Source organism: Nannobrachium achirus (genome assembly GCF_963921795.1).
Source record: "Nannobrachium achirus genome assembly, chromosome: 19".
Classification (NCBI taxonomy): Eukaryota; Metazoa; Chordata; class Actinopteri; order Myctophiformes; family Myctophidae; genus Nannobrachium; species Nannobrachium achirus.
In genome coordinates, this window is record NC_137826.1 from 45,933,680 (window position 1) to 45,961,303 (window position 27,624).

Consider the following 27,624-nt stretch of genomic DNA (forward strand, 5'->3'; position numbering starts at 1 on the left):
AATAATGGTACGTTTTTGCCTATAATGCCATGCTCAGAAATAGAGACGACAGGAGGTTCAGAGGTCTGTCCTCTGCCTAATGACAGATAAGAGATCAGGTTAGCGCTGCACATGACAGGACTGTCAGCAGACGTTGCAACATGTCACACGCTGCATAATGACATGCATACGCCACACGCCGCCATTTCAGCACCCAGGTCAAGTTCTACTGCCGCTGGGTTCAGGTCACGCCGTGGCATCTCAAGAACACAACATTTACATAGTAAGTGTGCACTTTGAAAATGTGTCTCAGAAATATGCCATGCATGAGAGGATTTCAACCTGTGACTATAGAAAGGACATATTAGCACATCTCCAACCCTTGTCTGTGTGTAAGTTAATAACCACTTAGTCTTGTGCCCTATAAAATCTACAAGCTTGTAGATCAGGTTCAAAGTGATTAATGCAGTGAAAATCACTGCATTGCTTTAAACAGCCTGAACCAAATTATGCAAGAATAGTACAGTCAGCTTACACTTACAGTACTACTTGACCTGTTGCAAAGTCCAGTATTGTTCGTGCACATTTTCCTGTTGAAAATTAACCGCCAAGTTATTTTCCTACTGGTGTCACGTGCTGTATAAATCAGCAAATGGCTAAATTAATCTCCCAGGCACGTATAAACACTTAAGCATGAATTTACTTAAAATGCAGACTACACTCATTTTGTTATTAACCGATCATGGACTCAAGGCCAATCAGTGAAGCAAGCTGCTATTAATATTGATACTTCATTAAGTGTAATGATGCATCTTCCCTGGGTGAGTAAAATCATATCATTATTACCCATCTCTTTGGCCCGCTGCGCCAATTAACAGCTCACTAGTTTTAAGTACTGTCTTTGCAGGGAAATGGGCTGCAAACCTCCAAATCACACTAAACAAAGAACAAGTGTAAAAATGAGCAATTGCAGGGCAGAAGAAACAAATGAAAGACCTGCACAGCATTTGAGCTTCTTATCAACACTCCAAAGCTTACCACAGGTGCATGTACTGTAAACAATAAAGGTCACGTTATCGATCATTTCAAATACATTGAAACCTCAAAAGGCAGTGGCTGGAATTTGTCTAAGTCGCAATATTACCCAGCTAAGCCACAAGAATTTCTAAGAGACAAGCCCACATTGCAAACCAAAACATTGTGACCTTGTAGATCTGCCAATTTCCCAATTTTTTGCCTTCAATGACATCTCCAATGTAGGGAATGCCCAGTACAGGGAGGTCAAGCAAAAGCATCAGTTTTAATCTAGGCAGCAGACTACCGTGTTAAGCCTCCTGTACAACCCTAGAGGTGTTGGCTATCAGAGTCAAGTCATGAAAGGGCTAAGCGGGAGATAAGCACGAGTAAATATAGCAGGTAAGTGGCGTGTAATCCATTTTGTTATCCAATGAGTGCTCATTTCCTCAACCCCATGCTGTGTGTGAGGAAGGGCTGGATCACGTTTTAACTGTAAACAGCAGAGGACACCAGTGAATTAGGTTGTTCCCCAGAATAAATTTATTCAAGTTACCATACAAACCTACTGAATGACAGAAGGGAGGTATCAGAGTTTTCATTTTTTTTTTAAACAGGAATGACAATGGTAAAGAGGGTGTGGAAGTTGTGGAAGTGGAACGTTTAAAATGAATGATAAAAGGGTTTGAACATCGTACAGCCATTGCCGACAACTAGTGGTGAACCGCTATAGTTTTGTTCCCATAAATAAGGCAGAATGCAGAGTTCTTTAGAAATGGAAAGTTATGTTACATATAGCCAAATCTTGGACAGTGATGTTTATACAAAAACAAAAAAGATGTTTAAAGGACTTTCTTCAGCTCGTCGTACAACACCAGCACGAAGGCTCCGCCCATGCCTCGCAGAACGTTGGACAACGCTCCCTTGAAGAAAGCCTTGCCACCCTCGTCACGTGCGATCTTCCGCCAGCAGTCAATGGTCCCGCTGTACATAATGTCGGCTGGGGGGAGAAAAAAAAAGTCAGAACAGTCACAGATGAAAAATAAAACCTGCTTTTAGAAATATGTATATTTTCCTTTTACCAAGAAGACAAAATACTTTCTTTTGAATCCATCTAAAGCAATGTAATCTACAGTGGTTCTCAAAGTTGGGTCCCGTGCCCCGGGAACTTCAGGGATTCCTTGAGTGGGTTCTAAATAGACCCTCACCGGTCTGTAACTCACAGGTGTATGTATACTCAAGAGTTACGGGGACTTTGATATTAAGAAGTTTGACAACCGCTGACCTAAAGTAAAATTGATTAACAGTCAAATAAAAAGATAAATATTGTCCCATCATCACTCTTAACACCTGTGCTTCATGCAGAGAAAGAAAGCTCACCTCCTTTGCGGCCAGACTGCATCATCATGCGTCTACGGACAGTGTCGAAGGGATAGGAGGTCAGACCAGCCACGGCGGTCACAGACTGGGCGATGGCCCAGCTGACTAAGATGCTAGCGTTCTTGCCGCCGTCTGGGAGCATACCTGTTGGCAGAGGACAAGAGGTTGTTCATTTACACATGCTGGGCTTCCAAATGAAGCAAGGTCATAAGATGTATCATCACTTGCACACTTTGACATGAACTGTGTGTCCTTCCCTGTACTGGCATGTTGCAGACTCTTAAGCCTCGATCAGAGTCGGGTCCGCGGTGGAAGGCTATCCACCGCGATGTAATCTTTTTGAGCGTTACCGTTGTAGTTTTATGACTCAAAAAGACTACACCGTCCACGGTGGAAGGCTATCGACCGCGGACCCGACTCTGATCGAGGCTTCAGGTCAACATTCTGCCAAAATAGCCCATTTTCTAGCTTTCAAACAATTTCGGGTAAGATATTTTCTCACGTGTTTGACTACAAAGTTAATGTTTCCTCTGCTTATCCCGATCTTGCAAGTCACTGTGGATAAGAGCATCTGCTAAACAACACATAATTGTAAGATTTGATGTAGAGGGGAAGAAAAGGTGTGGCCCCAGTGCAGTGCCCTGGGGGACCCTGGTCAACTAAGTATATAGGGTTTTTTAAGTGCTTATAAGACAATTTAAACGGCTAACAGACAAAGCTCCTGCGCGTGGGTAATAATTCAAGCCTGCCTCCTCATCATCAACAAATGGATCATCATCATACCCTTGGCTGTGTCGTAGATGCCAAAGTAGGACGCCCTGTAGATGATGATTCCCTGCACGGACACGTTGAAGCCCTGGTAGAGCCCTTTAAGACCGTCAGACCTGAAGATCTTAACCAGACAGTCGCCCAGGCCGTTGAACTCCCTGCCAGCGCCGGCCTTGCCCACGTCGGCGGCCAGGCGGGTTCTGGCGAAGTCCAGTGGGTAGACGAAGCACAGGGAGGTGGCTCCGGCGGCACCGCCCGATGCCAGGTTGCCGGCGAAGTACCGCCAGAAGTCGCGCTTGTCCACGCCGTCCAGGAAGATCTTCTTGTACTTGTCCTTGAAGGCGAAGTTGAGGGCCTGAGTGGGGAAGTATCTGATGACATTGGCAAGGTTACCCCTCCAGAAGGAGAGGAAGCCCTGCTCCTTGGGGATACGGACGATGCAGTCCATGATACCCTTGTACTGCATATCTGCTGTGATCTGCTTGCTGGCATGTTGGACCTGGAAATGATAAATAAAACAAAACATGGAAAGCACATGGTTAATAGAAAGAAGGCTGGTGTGGAGTGGACACAAACATTCAACAGGCCGGCTCGCCTTGTTGACCTTGGCAGAGATCCAGGGTGACATGAACACAGACACTGGACAGGCCAGCTAACACCAGCCAGAGTAACTAAAATCCCCAATTAGCAATTTAATTCACTTTGCCATAGTGTCTTCCATGACTTCAAGACTACACAGATACAGAGAGCTAGCTTCCTCAACAGGTCAGGTATAATGTTAAAGTGACTGGCTGGATAAATGTCAAACCGGTCATTTAGTACAAAAAGCTTTTCTGTGCAAAGACAAAACAAGCTGGGATGGAGCCCCCCATGCAGGGCGGGATGTCAGACTGATCCGACCCGGCCTATATGTCACTGTCACCGGGGCCGCGCTGCAAACATCCACCCCGGATACACACTACTTCAATTAGCCAACACCATCTCAGCAGCCATTTCATAACCAACCATTAAAAAAACTCCAAAGGAGCGACTAAAATCTACTTCATATCCTAAACAAAACGATTAATTGAGACTCGTTTTAATAACAATATAAAACACTTGTCATTTTAGTACAATGTGTTCTCCAATGTCACCGGCTGGATGGTTTGCCCTTTGTTAGCCATCCTGCCGCTTTAGCATGGTGTCGGCTAACGCAGTGCTACAGCAGCTAGCTGTCATGCTGCTCCGCCGCTGTTGTAAGGTCATTCCACATCCACTGATGACCTCGAATCTCTACGACCCATCTTCCAGCAACTCATCGCGAACCAGGCACCCCAAAAAACACACAGCTAAGTTCCCAAGTGGCTAAATGTTCCAGAAACAAATAAAACCATTCCATTGTGTGATATGTAATATGTGAGGAAACAGTGAAACGTGATATTAGCTTAGTGTGTTAGCTTTAGCATCAGATGCTGCTCCTGCTGCTGCTGGATGGTGGAATGCAGGAAGCTAAGAGCCACATTAGCCGACATTGACATTGGTAAGATAGCTCACACAACCGGCTATAATTCCACAACATTTATCCGTTTAGTAGTAAAAACTAAATGTAATTAGCAGCCCTGTCATGTGAACCGTGGCTGTAAACCCTTCACTGTAATGTTAAGCTAATAAAAGGCTTCCTAAGCCGACATTGAGCCTCACACTCTCTCCTCCACCTCTCTCTGTACCTGAAGGAGCAGCTTGACTCTCTCGATGGGGGCCACGGCTGTCTTGGAGATGGCGGCGGAGATGCCTCCGGCCAGGAAGTCCTTGGCGAAGGATACGGCTGTCTCTCTGTTCATGGTTGCTTTAGGGTGTTACTTAGTTACAGATTTAAAAACAGATATATATTTTAAAATAACCCCACTACTGGCCCTCCGTCCTCGTCCTGTTTCTGGGGGGTGGGAAGTGTCACACACACACTCCGACGAAATGGCCGATTCTCAAGCCGCCGAGGGGTTTTATCAAAGCAAAAGGGCGGTGCAGAGGCGAGACCGCGATAAGCGACGGGAATCACGGCGCCCGGGATGGTGGACGCTCATTGGTCCAGAGGTCCGACCCCCCCTCTGCACTTATCCACACCCCCCGCCTCCCTCAGGCCTGCATGAGCGGGTTTTCCAACGGGTCTGAGGCCCTAAGCTAGATGCAGAATAGACCCATATTTTAGAGTGAATATTTTTTAACTCAAATCTTTGCTTCTGGCCGTTCTGGGACTGGGGGTCCCTGGATCAAAATATTTTGAGATGGGGGTCCACAGCCAAATACATATCATTTTGTGTGTCCTTGACAATATGACAAAGTTTGAGAACCACTGATATAGAGCATCGCAGCGGAAGTGGATTCCTGGGGTCACTTAATATTCCCCATTCATTTTCGCCATAGACTTTTAGAAAAATATTTATAACAATTATGTTAAGCCTCGAACCAAGCCATCCAGGATGGAGGTGAATCATGACCATAAAACCTTTGATCCTATGTGAAAACATATTTTAATATTACATTATTTGATATACTACATTTAATAACTACCCTTTGTTTAGCGATTTTCTAAATGTTCTTTTCATAGAAAAAAAGGTTATATGGTCATGATTCACCTCCATCCTGGATGGCTTGGTTCGAGGCTTAACATAATTGTTATAAGTATTTTTGTAAAAGTCTATGGCGAAAATTAATGGGGAATATTAAGTGACCCCAGGAATCAACTTCCGCTGCGATGCTCTATAGCAAAATATATAATATATATTGTTCTTTCTTTCTCCAGAAAACTGTTAGGATTTAGTTAGAAGACGTGTAGAATCGGCCTATAGGATCAGTGGTTCTCAACCTTTGTCATGTCAAGGACCCCCAAAATGAATATTTTGATCCAGGGACCCCCAGAAAGCAAAGATTTTAGTTAAAAATGTTCACTCTAAATTTGGGTCTTGAACATCTTTTCTGCATCTAGCTTAGGGACTCAGACCCGTTGGCAAACGCCAGGTCGTCCCGAGGCCCACGTGACAGGAGGATGAGCGAGGGAGGGGTGTGTCTGTGTTGGCGTGACGTGTGACCTTATACGATTGCGTAACACCGCTGGATTTTAATGTACTTTACTTTCGTTACCTCCCGGTCACGTGCGGCCGCAAATCGCGGATCTACAAGCGCTGTGAGCTTGTAGATCCGCGATTTGCGGTGCGCAGCAGCTGAGCAGCCGGAACAGACGTTAAAGACCAGTCTACCACCACCGGGCGCGCAACTACTAAACTAAAATGAGGATCTGGCTGAGTCCTTAGCAACCGAAACCATTCGATGAATGAGATAAGACTTGCCAAATTGCGTGTGTGAGAAAAGTTACACCCAAACACTGTTTCAACAACAAGGTAATCCCTCAGACATGAGTCACATCATAAAGGCGTGCATTTACTGTAGCCCACATATTATTGACAATGGTGCAGTGACTCATATGGCATCCATGCATCCATTCGGTGACCAGACCACCATCATTTGGCCCCTCAAAAAGTGGTCTTTTTACCATTAGGGTGATTAGTTATTATAAATCTAAACAGAAACACAAGTGTGTCTGATTTTCTCTTGTGACCACTGTAGATTCAGCTGAAGGTCACTGGACTGGTGACATGCAGCAGCAGTGTCAGTGTTGTTGTCATTGACATGGAATATGTCATTGACGTGTTGTGTGCTGTCTGCTTTATGTCAAAATCCCATTGTCTATGTGCTAGCCTTGATATTATAACTCTATGGCTAGCCGCCTAGTCGCCTACTCTATGGCTTTACACCATTTACTGTTGTATACTCATTCATACTGTAGCTAAGCTAGAAGGCCTATACTGTACAGTATCATGTAGCCTACAGCAGTGGTTCTCAAACTGGGGGTCGGGGGGCCCTCAGGGGAGTCCACAGTTTGTGGGGGTCCCCAGATGATTAGCTTAGAGTACAACTTAATTTGTTTTAACTCAACAGTAAAAAGAAAAGAACGTACAGTAGCCTATAACAGGGTACCTGCACATTTCTCAATTACTTTTAAGACCTATTGAATACCAAATTGTCAAATATTACTTAAGAAAGAGGCAAACCTTATCAAATATAGTCGATGGGGGGCCACGGCTGTCTTGTTTCGTCTATGTTCCTATTTTCACAATATTGTGGAAGTGAGTCGAACTCAATGTAACACCTACAATTCTGTGTTTGTCGGGGTGTGTGTGTGTGTGTGTGTGTGGGGGGGGGGGGGGGTCCCCAGTTCAAATATTAATTCATTCATATTCAATGTTTTGGAACCCTTGGCCTACTGTATACAGTATGAACAACCTTGCACTGTCAATCATTCCTTTTGGATATCATGATAACGTGTTACTATACCTGGTAATATGCCAGGTTATGGACTTGGCAGATGCACAAGGAAACAGAGAACTACTCGTGTTTGCTTAGTATGCTATAGGCCTAGCCTAGACATGGTTTCAAAGTTTATTTGTAGTCATGTCATGCGCTATGTATATGTTGTGTGTTCTTGAGATGCCACAGTGATATATGATCCAGGCCAGTAGAATTTGACCTGCTGTGGTGAGCCTGGCATTAGTGCAGTGTACTGTATGTGACAAACTGTGACACGTTGAGGGCTAACATTGATGTATGTATGTATAGGCCTATAGGCTACACTACAGTATGTACATGTATTTATGTATATGTGTGTATATACAGTAAGTATATAGGCAATATATATAACAGAGATGAGACCTTCAAATGTAGAGTGCCACAAGGTATAGAGTGGTGTCCAGTAGTCCCGGTCAGAGAACACACAGAACACAGACATTTAGAAAGACTATATCAGAAGAGAATAAAACAAAAAATACAATTAAGTACTGTATACATCAATGGAAATAAGGACTGTATACGTCTACAGTATTAACAACATACAATGAACTGGTAGCAGACTGCTCAAGGCTAGTAAGCTAAACATGTGTCTCACAACAGAGATAAAGGTGCAGTCACCAAATAAACACTGCCTAGTCCACAATAACATGAACACACTCACCTTTGGGCATCCACACACAACCATACAACTATTCTTTAGCACTGGTGGTGAGACAGGAAAGTAGAATACATACTGTAGTTTTCATACATAATCTTCATCTCAACTAAAAGCTCACTGCACTCGCTCTGTAGAGGTAAACTACTAAAATAGTATAGTGGTACGATTACACAAAAGAATCCTAAGGGCCGCTGGCTCCCATTGTGGTCCCATGGTTGCCAATTTCTGCCAATCAGGTCAGAGAAACCATTTTATCAGCATCAATTATGTAACTAACCCTAACCCTCTAATTTAAAAATTGTCTGCTGGGTTTATTTGTGTAATCACTTCCAAATTCACTTGTTTATACTGTGTCCTGTGTGAGTTCTCTCTGCATATTGGATACAATTGGTATCATAAAGATGTATCTTCTGTTTACTAAATAGATGGAGAAACAGGGAGACCCCCTGTTACTGAACAAACACTTTATGTCAAAAGACAAAAAGACTGACTACACACATAATGTGTGCTTTGCTTTCTAATAATGCACACGCGCGTGAGCACCTTTGACCCTAGCCTAGTGGAAGCTTCTATGGCCAAGGTCATTAAGGTCAAGGTTACTTATTACCACTTCTACATGTACCATCTCAGAGCTGGGCAGACAGGAAATGGGGAGTGACACGCAGCAAAGGTCATCGGGATCGGGAGTTGAACCCGCGACATGCTGTCAGCCTGACAGCCGCTACAAATAGCACCCCAGGGCAATGTTTGCTTTTATTTTTGGCAGCCTTGGACATACCCATCCCCCCCGTTTGTATGCAAGAGCAGGCGAGAATCTCTGGTCACACAGATCACATACCGACAGACTGGTTGTTAGAGGGTTTCAACAACTTTGGATGCCTAAAAAGGAGTCAAAAAGGCTGGCAAAGTATTGTGCTGGTATAGCCACCACATAATGGTGGAGACGCTGTTACTTAACCTTTAATATTTGTGTCCTTAATGCGTACATGAATACATTGTTAAGTGTGTGTGTGTGTGTGTGGGGGGGGGGGGGGGGGGGGTGAGTGGGTGTGTGAGTGCATGCATACACAGCACACTAGATAAAGGTGCCTGAAGCGATAGAGTGAGACAAAGCTGTAATCGATGTTTGAGCGCTCCTTAATTTATTTCTGATTCCATCTCTGATGTATTAGGGGTGTTTTTGGCTGAGCACATGCCCTGACTCTTTGTTCTCAGTGCATACATGTATGTGCCAGTGTTATGTATAGAAAACAATATGTGTAATTGTGTCCTGACAACAAAAGTTAAATGTTTCAGACTGTCTTGGTCAATATTTACCACTAGATGGCAGTATGAGAGAGGCTATATATTTTTTAATCTGGTACAATCTCTTTTATGAAATAAACATCTCCAGTGTGCAGTATCTTATTTGAGTATGTTTTCCAATAACAAATGAACAAATTACTAGAGGAATATTTGGAAATATAAATATTACAGCCATTGTGCAAATGTTCAAATGTTAATGGTTTTCCATAGTGATCATAATGTATACTGGGGAACGTTGTTACCAACTGATGTATGTCAGTATGTTAGTGTGTTTGTGTGTTAGTATGTTATGTTTAGTTTCATACTTCACACTCAAATTGCACTTCACTTGGATCATTGGTCATTATTCACAGTTTAGTATGAGAAACGTCACATCATGTCTACGTCCGTCTGTCCGTGTACGCTTTTTCATGGTTTAGCCACTCTGACATCACTGTGATGTCAGAGGAACCACACTAACAGAACCCCTTTTAAACCCATATATGGAGATCCCTGATGTAATCAATATTAAGCCCATATCAACAGGTCTTCATAGGGAATGCCCATATAGCCCACATCGGCCACATACCACACTAACAGAATCCATATATGGCCAAGACAGATGGCCAAGACAACCCATATCTGTGTGTAGCTGGTTCTACAGACGGGGATCTCCATATATTCCATATATTTCATGCCCATATATTATATATGGGCATGAAAGGGATTGTATGTATGATGTCAGATGTCATAGACATCATAGGACTTTCACATAACGAATAACTGAGTAAGCAGAAAGAACATAGCAGGGGCGCTACTGGCATCCCTCAAACCACCGGTGCTCATGAAAGGGAACACACATGTTTGGGGTCTCACAGCATATCTCCATATACCATATATGGGTACCAGGGGTCTCCATATATGGGTTAGGGTAACTGGGCCGATATACATCACTGGCCAAATGGCCAAGACACCTTGGCGTCTTACTGGTGTGTATATACTGTGTGGGGGGAAAGCTGTTACCCATTTAAACCTATTTCATAATTTCAAATATGTCCAGAAATAGCATAACGCATTATGAGTTTGTAGATGTTTTACTATCGACGATATTATCGGCAGACAATAGCATAAAAATGTAATATCTGAAAATATTGGCTTTGGTTTTAACTTTTTATGCATGCTATTTTACAGACTAAATCAACTTTTAGAATCAACTTGTTTGTTTTATTGTCTGTTGCGCATCTGTGAGGTCTGAACTACATATTATAGCTATTTAAATGTATTAGATATGTGATATAGATTACTTTTGGTGAAAAAAGCCAGCATATATTGATATGGAAATAGAATTGGCAAATTCCTAGTTGAAAGTGTTTGAAATCAACTCATGTTCAACATACCTGTTATACAGTATGTGGTTGATTGAAGTTACAATATGGACCCATGATCTTTTACACTTTTTGTGAATGGTGGTAGCCTATTTACAATGCCCCTTCAACAAACACACACACACACACACACACACACACACACACACACACACACACACACACACACACACACACACACACACACACACACACACACAGGATGGAAGAGTGAGAAGTCCAAACATCTTTTCCACTAGGTGGTGCTGAGAGACAAGCTGATGCATCGTCCCTGATGGCAGGGATTCACGCTTCTTCAACCCCAGCATCCCTAATATTATGAAAATTGGCTATTTTCAGCTAAGAGATTTGGTGTTAGCTATAGAGGGAGAAAAGCCACGAACCAAGTATAGAGCCCTGGGGGACCCCGGTCCACAAAGATTATAGGGTTTTAAGGTTAACCAAAGCTTTCTACTGGTTTGAATTGAAACACTGCGAGGTTGCCGTACTCTGCAGTAGAACTAATGTAACATTGTACCATGGGTCACCGGCAGTTACTTTTTACATTTTAATGACAGTCACTGTCCATTTACATTATCTTACTGCCACCAAGTTGAACAGGATGTGTGTAATCCACTAATCCCTTTGTTATCTTTTAATTACACTGAGGACAACAGGTTAATGCATTAAGATATTTCCAGTTGCAGTCTTTAAATTGCATTTGCTCTGTCTTTTCTGAGAGAAAGAGATGTGGATGTGGAGCATCTTGTTTCTTTAAATCACTGTACCGTTTTATTCTCATTTCACAAATAATCACAAAGACAAAGCGTTATGTAGTAATGTGGAATGAAGACATTGAATTGTGTGTAAAAAGCATATTTTAGCTTGGAACAGATAAGTGTGCACAGTGCAACACAAAGACATTAGGTGTAGGACTGTTCTTCTAGTGTTAAAAAGTTTTGTCTCAGCTAATACTGCTCAGTGATTCTCAACCTTTTGAATTTCGAAGACCTCCAGTTTGAGGCCAAAGACCCCATATACTGTACCACAACATACTGTAAAATCAGCTGCCCTGACATCACACATAGCCTATCAGACGAGACATGTGGTTGTCAGTGTTCTTACTATAGGACCCGCTGTAGGAGGTAGCAGTGACGAGGGACTAGAATACACAAGGAATGTGTGGAATGACTCCCAAACTGTGGAATGAACTCTCCGTTGCAATTAGAACTGCAGACTCACTCCCAATCTTCCGACATACTGTAATCTGAAGACTCACCTCTTCAGACTCCACCTCAGCCCGTAGCACTTACCGTAGCACTCTCGCCCTAGTTGGGACAACCTTGCAGGCTTGTGCAAAGGCTAAAATGTCATTTAGATAGTGATAAGCTTTTGTGATTTGTGTTTGAGGCTCATATGACCATATAAGTTATATTATGAACTGAACTTACAGTATAGAGACCACATTTTGGTCGGATACTGTGGGCTCAGGCTAATAGATTACAGGTCATAATAACTTTGGTTGCCCTGGCTACGAAATCATGATATACTGTATGTCACTAGTGGAAAATTACCAACACTACGTGTCACTTCCTTGTTATGATCTGGGAACAAATCAATGAGTCCCACGACTTATACTGTTATAACTGTACTCTTTATACATGTTCTCTTCCATCTTGGAAGAGAGAGATTTAGAAAGCTGCCACTAGGATGGTATGCTCACTGTCTGTCTTCCTTGTCTGACTCTCTTAAAATACAGCAATCTAAGATATACGTCCTTTGGTCTCTTTGTCTTATTTTAATGATGGATTTATAGATCCATACTTATTTAATTTAATTAATTTATTTAACAGATAGCATGTTATCTAGACTGTTGCCAGGTCATTTCTAAAAATGTCATTGTTGACCTGGCATCCTATATAGTTTCTTTCTTATTTTTTTTTTAAAGATTTGTTTTGGGGCTTTTATGCCTTTATTGATAGGACAGTAGACTGACAAGTCTACTGTCTACTGAGAGATGGGGAGTGGCACACGGCAAAGGTCGTCCAGATCGTGAATCGAACCGGCGTCGCCACCAGGCATCCATGCCTATGTGGCAATGCCTAAGTGGGAGGGGTAGGGGGGGGGGGGATGATAGTCAATGGAGCTCAGGCTGAAACCTTGCCCAAATTTGGACAAGGGTTGTGGCATCATGGGCTGACAACATAAAGTCCGAGATCCACACTGGATCTAGCCTCGCGTAGCCAGGCTTACTCATCATTCCCATGGGGATCCAGAGGACAACGATCCACACGTCCTAGACTCTTCGCCCTCCTGGCCCCCAAACTCCCTAGCTTCCGCCGTGGTCTGAAGACTAAGGGTCGATTCATACCGTTATAAGGAGCCTAACTAATTTCGGTTCGGCACTAGGCGAACCCAAATATGGTTCGCATCCCCCGGTTCGGGGGGGCGTCAACCGACTAAACACACACACACACACACACACACACACACACACACAGCTTTGCTGCGTGTATCGCTAACGCGTCACCGACCGTTTTAAAGGAAAAAGAAGTGCTTAAACACAACTTTGCTAATTGCTAGTGTTCCGTGTTGATAGGTTTTCCACGACGAGTTGTGACTGCATGCAGCAAGGGAGGCGGCACGTCTATAATGTGAGCTTGTAAATTAAATATTTTTGACAGAGCTCGATCGAGCGTTTGTGAGTGTGAGTGAGAGAGAGAGAGAAGAGACCCCGCTGGTGCTGCTGCCTACTGGAGCTGCTACTGGACCTCCAGTCATTCAGCGTGCAGCGCGAGGGCAAGTCAAATATGTATCCGCCCTGCAATGCTCATTCATCGGCCACAAACGTTGTCATGCCACGGACCTCCAATATTTACAAGCGACTTCGGCACTAGCCGTTAAGAAAGTATGGATGAACTCCCCCCGAACCTAAATAATTTCGGGTCGGGGAGCCCTCCCGAACCGAAATTAGTTAGGCTCTTTATTAGAGTGTGAAACGTCCCTTACTCCACCTTAGTCCATAGTACTTACCGAAGCACAATCAATGTTAAAGTATTGATGTATTACCTTGCTTATTGTAAATCGCTCTAAGTGATGCCTAAATTGTAAATTGTGTCCTGCACATGCACACAACTCTCCTTAAAGAGATAGTTTAGGTTTTAATTCCACAAGGTAAGGAGGTACTCGCAATATTGATGCATGTTTAATTATCTTCTACAGAGAGACCTGAAATGGCTCTTTAATGTAGAAGCCACAAGTTATTTCCAAATGGATTTCCTTTATTTTGCAGTAAGTACCCTTTAGTTTAATGAATACATCTATAGTTAATGTGTTTGAGGGATACTTTACCTTTGAAAATCATAAGGCATGACACATATAGCCTACAGTATTACTTACTTACTTACTCATCTCCGTCCCTTAAGTAAAGAATTGGAGTACTTTTTCCATCACTGCTCAAATTAACTGTTCATCAGCGTGAATGCTTTCAGGTGTGTATGTGTATCTGATCAATATAGGAAATTGCCCATTACATCCTGCATGACATCAAAGCGACATGTTGTGTGAAGTCTTGTGAGCATGAAAGAGTTTGAACTTGAACATGTAGTGCGCTACATTGTGAAAAAAGTATTAAGAGTAGACCTAGGCTAGGCCTATAAAAGCCTTTTAAAATGTTATATCTTGCTCAAATTAATCATTACATCATTGCGCGAAACTATAGCACACGCGAGCCCATGGCATCTCACCCCTGGTCAGATCAATAATTAGCGCATCAGTTCCAGGTGGTGGTCGCTGATACGGCGAAGCGCAAATCAGGCTTGTCACTCACACAACACAGCTGCTGACGGCACCGTGTTTTAGACTTTGGTTGGTGTTATTACTGTTATGTTGATATGATTGATCTGAACCAAGCTGGACCCAGTGGATTATGTAGTCTACATGGAAGCACGTTGGCTGTCTCAGCCTGTCTGTCACAGCAATGGATTAATTGGTAGAAGTTGGTGTTACATTCTTCTTTCGTGTATCATCGTCCTTTGCACACAAGTGATAACTGCGCCATCATGACAAAACATTATAAAAACAAAGGTAGGTTGGTAGGCTAGTCTTCTAGGTACTGTGCGCACACTGGCCGCTGCTCACTTTATAGATATAATTATATATTCAGTTATTTTTTTGGCAAGCGAGACGCGAGATGTGATGCGCATCCAGCAAGACACGGCTGAGAGTGTCTACCCGATTCCTACCCGATGACCCGAGAATATCAAACTTTTTTGATATTATCGTGAGTGCTCCCGACGAGTCCCGAGGTCATAAAAAAGCTAATTAACATAATCCGATCGTGTCGGGGTACTGTTCAAGCCCAAGACCGATTCCGGGGCCGACCAAACGATTTTCCCGGGGGGTCCTCCCGAAATCTGATCGGGGATCCTCGGCCCCGGGATCGGCTCAATGTGAACGGGGCTTAAAGCCCCGTTCACATTGAGCCGATCCCGGGGCCGAGGATCCCCGAAGCCCCGTTCACATTGAGCCGATCCCGGGGCCGAGGATCCCCGATGGGACAAAAGGCTTCAATGAGCGCCCTCATCAGGAAAATCCCAGTTGTCCTACGCCCAGTTGTCCTACGTCCCAGTTGTCCTACTGTGTCCCAGTTGTCCTAGTAGCCAGTAGCTATTATCGCATTGGGTCCCAGGCAGCATTTAGCGCCTCTCTCCCCACATTTTCTTTTGCCTGCTGGTGGTGTCCAATGTCCACCTCAAGGCCTCCGCTGTGATGTGGTCCTGCTCCATCCTCAGAGTCAGCACATGTCCTACCTGTGTGTTATCTCTGTGGTGTGATTCTCCTTCTCCCTGTTTTCTTTTTGTACAGTTCATTTTCTGGACATTTTTATCATGCCAAAAGATCTCACATACATTCATCAGGCATCTGTTGTGGAACACTTCCATTCTCCTCGTGTCGGTTTTGACCACCGGCCAGCTCTCAGAACCATACAGCAGAACAGACCAGGGACGTGCTGGCCATTGGGAAAAGCGGGACAACTCCCGAACGGCCGGTTCATTCCCGGCCGGTCCAGGCCGGCCATTAGGAAAAAATTAAAAATAAAATGCCGGCCTTCGTTCCATTTTGGGGGCTGGGCGGCCAACAAAGTAAATCATCACTGTTGGGCAGAAACTTCGTATCTCCAAGTTTCAAATGTATAAATTTTTTCACAAAGCAAAGCCCTGCTTCATCATATAAGGCCGTTGCACAAAAGTAGTGAAAACTGCAGATCGGCTGTTTTCACTAGTTTAAATCATTTTTAAAATGATAAATACAAAACAAACGGTTTTGGACATACAAGCCCGACAACAACGAAATATAACTCATGTACAGTAATTGGCCCACTGGCTTGTCACTTGTCATGAGTAGCAGCAGTGCTATAGAGAGAGATCTCTCTCTATAGCGTGCAATGAGGTCCTCTACAACTCTTTTTCCCGGGCTGAATCAGGGGCCCAGCATGTCCCTGGAACAGACTTGACATTGCTGTTGTATGGAAGCATCTTGGTTTTGAGGCTGCATTGCTTTAGATGTCCAGATGGAACTTGGAGTTGGGAGAAGGCACCCCGAGCCTTTCCCAGCCATGCTTTGATGTCTTTTGATTCCCTGCTGTCCTTGGTGAGGCTGTAGCCTACAGTATGTATACTGTATATACCGTATGTATATTGGGGATCCAGTGAGATAGTCCAGGCCTATTGAATTAAAGCCACTTAAGCCTTATACTTACCGGTACTTCCCTCGGGGCTCTATATAGACCTGCTCCATTTCTCCCTCAACAACACATATTCTGCCAAAATAGATGATCTACGAGCTAACAAGGGATCGCAACACGACATGTTGTTTTCGACAAATGTTTCCCCAAGGTTTCCCGCAAAATATAACAATGCTATAGGGTTCATGTGGTATAATATAATCAGCTTGATCAGAACCCCAGCTGGTGCATTGAAATACCTCTCAAGCTAAAGGATTTCACCCCTTTGTTTAAGAGCCTATACTGTATATATTTGAAAGAAGCTTCTGCACTAAAAAGGTAGAAATGATTTGGTCAGTATAACCAGCCTTTGAACCTACCTATGAACTTAAATTTGACCACTGCAACTGAAAGGGTCGAATTCATGAATGTGTCTGTATTATCAAATCATGTCAGAGTTCATGGAGATGGTTTGGAGCCGTGAATGAGGGGTTCGTTGGGAGAAGCAGGGGTGTCACACCAAATTCTGGGCCCTGGGTACAAGGATTCACTGCGGGCCCCCCATGAATGTTAACTATTGAAAAATAGCAGATATACAAGCTCACAGCGCGGCACCGAGTGCCGCGCTGCGAGCTTGTAGATCTGCTATTTTTGAAAATCATGAAAATGTGTGCCAAGAAACCTGTTTCCATGTCAGTGATGCTCAAACTTTTTCATGTGAAGGACCCCCCCATCTCAAAATATTTAGTTCCAGGGAACCCCCAGAAGCTAAATTTGAGTTACAAATGTTCACTTATATTCAAAGATTTGCGCACATTTTCACAACTTTTCAAAAATAGCAGATCTACAAGCTCGCAGTGCGGCACTCGGTGCCGCGCTGTGAGCCGCGCTGTGAGCTTGTATATCTGCTATTTTTCAATAGCTAAAGTTACTAGGGCCCCTCCACCTTGGGCCCTGGTAACTCAGTCCCACTTTCCTACCCCTTGTGACGCCCCTGGAGAGAAGGATGCTGAAGATGGAAGCTGCCATGCATGCAGGCGAGAGGAGAAGAGGAAGCCCAAAGAGGAGGTTGGATGCAGGTGACAGAGAGGACATGCAGGTGGCTGGAGTGCCTGAGGAAGACACAGAGAACAGACTGAGGCAGATGGAAACAGATCATCATCATCTGCTGTGGCGGGAGACTCCTGATGGGAATTAGTCCAATGAAGAAGAAAATCATAATTCTTATCGAGTTCTTATCAACAGATGAGAAGTTGTTTTTTCCACTGGCCAACTACCTCTCTCTCTCTCTCTCGAACTCACACACACACACACACACACACACACACACACACACACACACACACACACACACACACACACACACACACACACACACACACACACACACACACACTCTCTCTCTTTCTCTCCGCTCTCACTCTTTCACACACTCTCTCTCTCCCTGCAAAAACAACACCCCCACCCACCCCGCTCAGTGCTCAGCAGCTGCAACGATGGAACAACTGGAAGTTTTCACATCCCCCCACTCCCCCCTCCCTCAACCCCCCCGAGTCCCAGCCATGCATGCTGTAAACTGATATGAATGGAAAGAACAGCAGGGACTTTAATACTGCAGAGACAAGTCCCCAAGACAAAGACCTGAACTCTGCTTCACCGCATGGCCCATGGCAGGCTAATACCTTTATATACTGTATATATACTGTATATATAACTCTGGTTCATCACAGGGCCTAATACCTTTATATACGTATTTAGCATGGAGATACAGTATGTATGCCCCTTGGACAGGTTAATGTATTTCCATATAATACATTACTGTAATAGCATCGAGAGGGATACTGGTTCACCACAGGCCCTTTGGACAGGCTAACCTTACATACATACATTAGCAGCATCCCTATAGATTCTAGACAGAGCGACATGGATCAATTGTTGGCCGGCCTATTCTATTGCAACAAGCAATAGAACAATTATACAATTATATTGGGTTTGTATTGCAAATCACAATGTGATGACATCACACTCACACATTGTACTTTACAATACAAACCCCAAAATCAATCCTCCAATTCTAGGCAACACAGAAGAGGGGGAACTTTTGAGCGGTGGTTACACCGTCTCCTATACGTGGCCGTGTGTGTATGCGTGTGTGCGTGTGTGTCTGTATGTAGCCTGCAGGCCTGCAGTACCTTTTATGACCACACATGTTAAGGGAGGGGCGCTGTTGTTCAGGCCAGGCCAGACCAGGCACACACACACACACACACACGCACACACACACACACACACACAGGGGGGAAGGGGGGGGGGGGGTAAACCACCGCTCAGTTCACACGGGTGTGATTTTTATTTTATTTCCTCCTCTAAGGTATATTAATGACATAGTTCAATATTGAAAATGGGTGGTCTTCCCCTTTAAGGACTTTATGGAACTGTCTAACCTTCTTGTTGAGGAACTATATGCAATCCATCCTCTTTTTTTCTTATTTTTTTCCTTTTCTTTGTTTCTTTTATTTTATGTTTTTTGTTTCCCGTTCTTTTTTTAAGAAATGATGTTTCAGGCCCCATAAGTCAAAATTACTTTAATAATAGCTTAAATAACTTAGCCTATATACTATTTAAAATAAAAAGTGGACCATGCAGTCTCCATACATTGTCATGTCGCGGAGATGGAGATGATGGGAGGCCGAGGTAGACTACACTAGACAGTCCATGATGTCCATCCATCATCTTATTCATCCAACGTCTAAGTGCGACGCGTTGTTGTCTGTCTATCAGTGGACCTGGCTGGTCAGCGACACCGTGGTACGGTGGACTATACACAGACAGTCTAAATGAAGCTCGCCTAGCAGTGATTTCACCCGCAGGAGTCGCGCTGCGCTCATCATTCATTCTCAGTTCTCAGGTCTGATCTTTTGGAGGGTTTCTTTTCAGTTGGAGGACCAATCACACCACGGCTTCACAATGGAGACGCGCTCGCCATCCTCCTGTGACCAGTTAGTGTGAGTGTGCAGTGGAACTAGTGTGTGGAACAGTAGCCTACAGTACAGACTTTACGACGCAACACGGGAGAAACAAGATTAAGAAGTGCAAATGCGTCATGAATGAAACACACTTCTTTCTTGTTCTCATCTATTATTGAAGCGGGCGGGAAGTCACTTGGAGACCGGGGACTTTGAGGGTTGTTTTCCGTTCGTCCGCGTAAAAGAAAATAACTACTGTCTACTAGTGATGATCATCACTAAAACTGTCCTTTTTCAAGTGATGCAAATGGTGGTGCCATGATGAGAGATACATAAAAGTAAATGCCGCTGGATTTATAGATCACACGTGCATTCGTAACCACTTGGAAAAACATCTCACAGACAGTCCGGGTTATTTTTTTTCTCCAACTTTGCGCTGCGTAATACCCTCCAGTCTCCAGTCTCTCTCTCTCGCGCTCTCTCTCTCACTCAGTCTCTCCAGTCCAGTGTCTCGGTGTCTCAGTGTCAGTCCCTATCCTGGCACATCATCACAGAAAGGCTGGATGTCGCAGACCAGACGGCGTGTCATTGAGATTTAAGCGAGACGACACGGGGTTTTGCAGCCATAAAGTCCCCCCAAATCCCCCCAACTCTCTCTCTCTCTCTCTGTGTGTCTCTTCAATGTCACCAGCGGACATCATGGTCATCATCATTGGACTGCTTCTGCATGTCTTCTCTCATGGTAAGAAGCATTATTTATTCTATCTAATGGGATTATTGTTTCCCCTGCTCAGGCTGCTCTTGTAGTGTATAGTAGTAACGTTTATTTCGTGTGATTTGCTGTTGAGTTTCTTTGTTGTTGCGCATAAAACATCCCCCAAGTGGCCAAGTCAACTATAGTGAGACATTTTGTGAATGATGGGAATGTGTAGTAGTGACATAGGCTGCATAGCCTACCTACTACCAAACTATATTGTCTTATATACAGTTTTAAAATTAGCACTAGTTATGCACACATGGACGCTCTAATTATTGGCTATACTACTGTATGTTGTGCATGCAGAGTCAGACTAGTTTGTGTGTCTCTGACCAAAGCAACCAAAGCTGTCTGCAGCTATTATTATTAATTATAATAATAGTAGACCTAATAGTTATTATTATTTCAAATAGGCCTACATTATTATTGTAGCAGCAGTGTCACATGTCATTAGAGGGGAAACAAAATAGATTCACATAAAACGAAGGAAAGGTCAATTAGGACTCATACTGTATAGTAGTATAGTATACTTTAACACTGATAATATAAATCTGTGGCTGTCTCCATCCATTTTCCATGACGTTTCAAGTGTTATAGCCTAGTAATGTAGTTGAGCTGTTCATGTTGAAATATTGATTGGATTGTCATGAATGAATGATATACCAGACAATCCGGAACTTATTTGAATGACTAAAACGTTATTTTAATCAATATGTATGTCAGAATACGACATCTGCAGTGGTTGGAGATGGTCTTACTAATCTTCTATTGAGACATTTCACCTACTGGTTGACAAGCCTGAAGTTCATCAGCCCAGTATGTCCCCCTGACTGACAGCCCAAGATTCCTTAGGCGTTTGATCTCACCTCTGTTAATTAAACTGGAATTAAATTGATTAAACATTTGGCTTAATGAAGATGGTACAGGATGAAAGATGAACATTATTGCCTTTCTATTGGGATAACTGTGCAGTCCCCTTAATGTGTGCTTTATCACCAGACAGCCTTTACTGGTCCGTTTGGTTCCGTTTGTACACTCTCTGAGTTCAATTAAGACTGAGATTTTACAGTGCTGGGGGTCCCAGAGATAAGAATGATATTAAATGTGTGTCTGTCCGTCCGTGGCCTAATGCATATCAAACTGCATGCTGCTTGACATAAAAAGAGGTTGAGAACAACTGATTTCTCATCTTTGTGCATTATCCTTTTAACAGTAGCACTGTGATATTCCACTGAACAGAATGAATGGTGCATTTACAGCACTTTCAAACTCAAAGTGTTTTAATATGCGTCAGCCTACGCACATCACACGCACAGTCGCACACACAGTCGCACACACACACACGCACGCACGCACGCACGCACGCACGCACACACACACACACACACACACACGCACACACACACACACACACACACACACACACACACACACACGCACACGCACGCACACGCACGCACACGCACGCACACACACGCTCACACGCTCACACACGCTCACACACACACTGACAGCGGAGGACCATGAGGCACCAATAACCTGCTCATCAGGAGCAGGTGGTGGGTTCAGTGTCTTGCTCAAGGACACTTCCACACTAACTCTTCCGTTCGTTGTTTCCCAAGAGGCTGCTCTGCCTCCTTAATGCAGTGGTTCCAAAACGGGGTGGGGGGGGGGGGAGGGGGGGGGGGGGGGGATGTCTCCAAATATTTTTTTTGGCGGGGGGGCTCCCCAGATGATTGCCGTATAGCTTAATGTGCAACATTGTTTTCTCACTTAACAGTAAAGTATTATAAGTGTATCCTGGTATATCTGCACATTTCTAAAGTTTCAATTTAATGACTTTTAAGACATTTTAACAGCAAATTGTCAAATATCACGAAAGAAAGGCAAACAGTGTGAAAATAGCCTGTCTACAGTACAAGCTCTGTGGCTATTTTCACAATATTCACTTTGTACTCAATGAAATGAGTAAAAAAAGGACCCCAATGTAAACAAGCCATAGTGCTTTCTTGGGTTTAAATCCTATTAGTATCTGAACTGTACTGTCCTTTGCTTTTCCTCTGCGAACTTCTAATAAAGTATTCAACGAATCAATCAATCAATTAATCAATAATGGGTACAATTCCAAGAGCTTCACAGACTGTCAGGGTGGGGGGTCCCAGTTCAAATATGGGGGCGGGGTGGGGGGACATGACATGGTGATGGTCCAGTCAGTGCAGTCTTTGGTACCGGCCCCCCTACCACCAGCAGCAGGTGCGGCCGGGTCTATTTCCTAACCTCCCTTATTACCATGCAACAGATGCCGCCCGGCCCGCATGAATATAACACATTACATCAGCGCTCCTGTAACAATGACGCGGTAATCATTCACACACACAACTCCCCGCAGGCTTTGTTTGAAACTCCTAAATCACCCAGCGGACCGCGGACCGGCCCACCACAACACAGGCGGCACACTGATCTATGGTTGCAGATGAAGTTACGAGTACGACGAGACGGCCTGATATTTGTTTGTTTTACTTCATTATTTATATGTATGTTCACTTTGTCGGTGTCTCTCTCTCTCTTTATTGCACCGGGTCGTGTTTCACGGGTGTCTGTGTGAGTCTGTCTGTAACAGTTGAAGATCTCACACAGACTTTATGGAGCTGTGTATACCCTTTGTTTCCTGTTGAGATTGGCACATTTCACCCAGGTTTTTTCATCTCATCTCACTAAAAATAAAACAATTCACAGGAGGCAAGCAGTGATCACCCCATGATGTGCACTGCAATGTAGTTTCAAATGCACTTTCTACCACTTTTTGTGGTCACATGTTCAAATACTGGATTCTCATTGGCTTAAAACAGTGGTAAATCAGTCAACAACCTTGAGTTGGCTCATGGACCCCGCCCACTGAAACAATTAATGATTGTAACTAAATATCCTTGCAAGTTACAACTGTGTTTTCTTTCATTTATATGGTAAAAGTGGTAGAAAAGCAAAAAATGGCTTACACATTGCAGGCGCTTTTTGAGAGTGAAAAGACACATGTGGCATGTGTGATCTGGGCAGCTTGCCCCAGGAAATGTGCCAAGCTCAATAGGGAACAACGGTATACCGGTAAGTCTATAGTGGTGTTAACGAGGAGGAGGAGGAGAGAGAGACAATGTTTATTTATTAGCTTCATTCGGGCCTTTTATATAAGCGTTGTCTTTTGTGGTCAGTTTTACTGTCCCGAGTTCATGTTTCACGCAGGACCTCCTCTGTGCGCGCGTGTGTGTGTGTTGGGGGGCGGGGGGGTTGGTTTTGCATTCTTCATGCAGACCCACCGCTCTCTCTCTCTCTCTCTCTCTCTCTCTCTCTCTCTCTCTCTCTCTCTCTCTCTCTCTCTCCCCCTGCCCACAACCACTGTGCTTCCTCTCTAATACAGTAATAGCTCCCTGGAGCCCTGCCTTTTTATAATGCGCATGGAGAGAGAGAGCCAGATGGGTGGCATTCACTGCCTTTTGGGGCATATGGAGATAGTTTCAGGTGCTGCACAGTACATTCCTCTGAGTTCATTTAACTCTGAGAGTGTGCAGAGGGAATGGAATGGACCCGTAAGGGTCCATTCCATTCCCTCTGCACACTCTCAGAGTTAAACGTACGCTGTCAGAGTTCACCTCATTGATGCTCTGCTTTTTTGCGACTGTCAGGTCACAGCTACTATCAAAACCTCCACCGGCTGTCCGTCAGTCTGTCACATCACGTCACGTTACACTTTTGGCCCTGCTCTTATATCTGCCACCGTTGCCCCTATCTATGCCAAACGTTGCACACACACTCCTTGGCAGGCAAACGACAACCTCCGCCCCTGATTTCTCACATGCCCCTCATCTAGCGCCACCATGAGGGTTGCTTTTTGCCGTGTGTATACATGCGACCTGACGGTCGCATGTCTCCCTAATCTCCCGATTAGGGAGTCTTAATGGTACCATATTCAGCACTTTGGTCAGCTTTGGCTGTTGTAAAATGTGCACTCTACAAATAAAGTTTGATTTGATTTGAACTCTTGAGAGTGTGCAGGGAGAATGGAATGGACCCTAAGGTTCCCTTGATTCCCTCTGCACCCTGTCAGGGTTAAATGAACGCCAAAGATTTCACTGTGTTCGGAGTATGCTGCCAACGAGAGCAGTATGCTAAAAATGACAAATACTTTCCCTTTGATCATTTAGAATCAAGCCCTCTATTTATATGCCGTGGCCTCTCTCCCAACGATACGTTACAAAGAGCTTTATAATAAAGCTTTGTAATAAATGTCCCTATCCTACAAACCACACCCATGTGGCATTTAGGGGCGCTGGAACAGTGCAGTATATTATTTTACTATGAGTCATTGCTGTTGTTAACAGAAGTTACTTTGGTTGATCATATAATGCAAGCATAATCCAATCGTCATATCGTCGTTGTCGGGTGAAAACCGTTAGTTTTGCATTATCATTTTAAAAATGATTTAAACTAGTGAAAACAGACGATCTACAAGCACACAACGCCTCGCACCGCGAGGCATTGTGTGCTTGTAGATCTGCTGTTTTCACTACTTTTGTGCGACGGCCTTGTATGATGACGCAGGGAAAGAACGTACAAATGTGAAACTTGGAGATACAAGGTTTCTGCCCGACAGTGACGATATGGTTAATGACTCTTGATTCAAATTGAAATCACAAACCTATAACTGTAAATGGGATTTCCTTTGTTAAAAGTGGAGTGTCGCTAACAGTACATACAAATTGGGGTTTTATTCACAGTGAATGCAAATAATTTGACACTTTCATACACACACAAGAATGGTGTTAGTTCAGTGTTTGTTTGTTCCCTGGGGGGGTTGAGGTGCTTATATAATAGATATAATAGCACCATTGCCAGCGTGCCATAACAGGCTCAGCCCCTGGATGCTTCTTTAGACCAAGGGTTTTCAACGTCAGGCCGCAACCCCCCAAAATAATCATATTTGAACTCATCAGGCTCTGCCATGTCTCATCATCACTGGTTCCTCATCTTAGTTTAGTTGAGAAAAGGATAAAAAAGGCTACATTATACATTAAAATGCAGGGTTTTTCCTGAGGATAACGCATTAAAGCTTCTTAAGTTTCTTAACCTTTCTGGACCCCGAGGCCCCCCTCCTTATGTCTATGGAAATATTTCAATGCTCCCCAAAGGAGACATGCCTGCCTGTCATCATCATCATCACTGTGGCTCCATCTGTAGTGTACATAATACTCCAATCCTCTGAAGGTGTTATATAGCACCTTTAAAGATAGCACCAAAAAGAGGTTTATGATCGCGAACCAGAAAAACACTTTTTATTGCTTTTATTTAGCACCTTTTTGTTTTAGTGTGCAGGAGGACTGTTGTGTTGATGGACAGCTGTCGGCTGTGTTGCCCATGGGGAGGCCTCTCTAGCGAGGCTGTCTGAACCAGAAGGTCAGAAGGTCACAGGTTCATCACCTCAGTTCGCCCAGATCTACGTGTCAAAGTGCCCTTGAGCAACACACTAAAATAGTAAACAGTAAATGGTGCATTTATATAACTCCTCCAGTCATATCTCTGCCACCGTTGGCCCTATCAATGCTAAACTTTGCACACACACTCCTTGAATGGCAAATCACAACCTCATTTCTCACATGGCCCTCTTCTAGCGCCACCATCAGGCGGATTTTTGCTAAACACATGTTTGGACACTGCTCCTACATATTTTGGCCTAAAATCACACAAAGCGGTACACAATATCTCTAAAGTCATGTCATCAACATGGATCTCATTTCCCATATTCCCTCCTTATTGGCTATGATTGCCTTCTAAAGTTTGTGTCCGATTTGTTTCCCGATTAGGGAGTCTTACTGGTATAACACCTTTATCCAAGGTGCTTTACAATGATTGTGCATCACATTCACCCATTCACACACATTCATACACCGATGGCGAAGGAAACCATGCAAGGCACCAACCTGCTCATGAGGGGCAACTAGGGGTTCAGTGTCTTGCTCAAGGACTCTTCGACACTAACTCTGGGGGAGCGCAGGATTGAACTAGAAACCTTCTGGTTCCCAAGTGGCAGCTCTACCTCCTGAGCCACTGCCGCCTAAAACAGCAGTTACCACCTTTTCTGGATGCAGGGCCCACTTGAAATTATTCTTGAAAGTGTCGCATTCCAACCATGGGTGGGTAGACTGCTAACTAATTTAGTATGCTTTAAGTTCCTATTTATTGGTATCATAATGAAAACTAACAAGGTCAAGGTTTTAAAGAGCAAATCCCTTGTTGCTTTTTTTTTAACATAATCTATTTTTTTTTTTTTGTTAAATAAAGATTTATTATTAGTAAAATGTATGTTTAGCCAATTATTTGGGGGTCCACTTGCAATATCCTCACACACAGCTAGTGGGCAGTAAGGATACTGGCCCACAGGTTGGGAATCGCTGCACTATAAACTCATAATACACCCCCCTCCCCCCTTCCCCAAATCCCCCCCACCACCCCTCATGCGACTGCTCCATCTGAGCAGCAACCTGCTGGATGCATCCAGGAAACTATAATTCCCCCGCCCCATGGGAATCATATAATACTGGCCTTTCCCTTGAATCTGTGACCTTTTGTTTATGGGTGTTTGTAACACCTGGCATACTGATGATGTGTTAAAGCGTGGTCTGCATACCCGATTCAACAGACACGAAACCTGAGCTCCCTTCTAAAAAACTAAAGAGAACCGTGCTTAGCGCCAAGGCCCCCGGAACCATGGAGGATTATTGAAGCTATAGAAATCTGGTATTGCAAGACATAGACATTTAAAACACTAGTGTGAATGCTTCTGTCGCAGTGGTTCGCAAAGTGGGTACCGTGGCACCCTAGGGTGCCGTGACGCAAGTCCAGCTGGGTGACACAGAATACTTTGATTTTATTTGGAATTCATCAATATCACTTCTGTTTCACCACTTAGACCCCATATACGTAGTAAGACACACCACCAAACCTCCTTGCCAAAAATAGCCGATCTACAGGCTCACAACGCGTCACGGCGTGGCGCGTTGTGGGCTTTTAGATCGGCTATTTTTGGTGAATGTTCCCACCAGAATAGGGGTCAAAACATGGTCAGACTACTGTATGTCATTGACATATGATCGACTCCTGTAAAGAGTATACGTATATTTCGGCTCACAAGGCAGCTCCGTGTTTGGGACAACAGTCTCTTCAGTGTCAGTGAATGCTTTACTTAATTATCATTAACCACTTCAACAGCATCCCTATTATAGGCGGGGAATTCGCTGCTAAATGATTATAATGGAAATGTTAACACATCTTCTGCCTAACCCGAACCACAGACGTGTTTA

The 27,624-nt window shown here is 43.9% G+C and overlaps 2 protein-coding genes across 2 annotated transcripts in view; one reads left to right on the forward strand and one right to left on the reverse strand.

Annotated features, from left to right (window-relative positions):
• Nucleotides 1-1,513: 1,513 nt before the first annotated feature.
• LOC308305208 (ADP/ATP translocase 2) lies at nt 1,514-5,098 on the reverse strand. Its single transcript, XM_080749941.1, has 4 exons — nt 4,848-5,098; nt 3,157-3,640; nt 2,374-2,517; nt 1,514-1,993 (listed from the first exon to the last, which is right to left on the reverse strand). Exons 1-4 carry the CDS (start codon nt 4,959-4,961, stop codon nt 1,836-1,838), a joined length of 900 nt encoding a protein of 299 aa, XP_080606067.1. The 5' UTR covers nt 4,962-5,098; the 3' UTR covers nt 1,514-1,835.
• Nucleotides 5,099-20,199: 15,101 nt separating this feature from the next.
• The window catches only part of LOC308304867 (GDNF family receptor alpha-4-like), a gene marked incomplete at both ends in the record, with an annotated part of 50,520 nt that continues 43,095 nt past the window's right edge, over nt 20,200-27,624 (forward strand). Inside the window, one exon of the mRNA XM_080749495.1 lies at nt 20,200-20,260. Within this exon, the coding sequence (XP_080605621.1) occupies nt 20,200-20,260 (61 nt within the window). The remainder of the gene's footprint in view (nt 20,261-27,624) is intronic.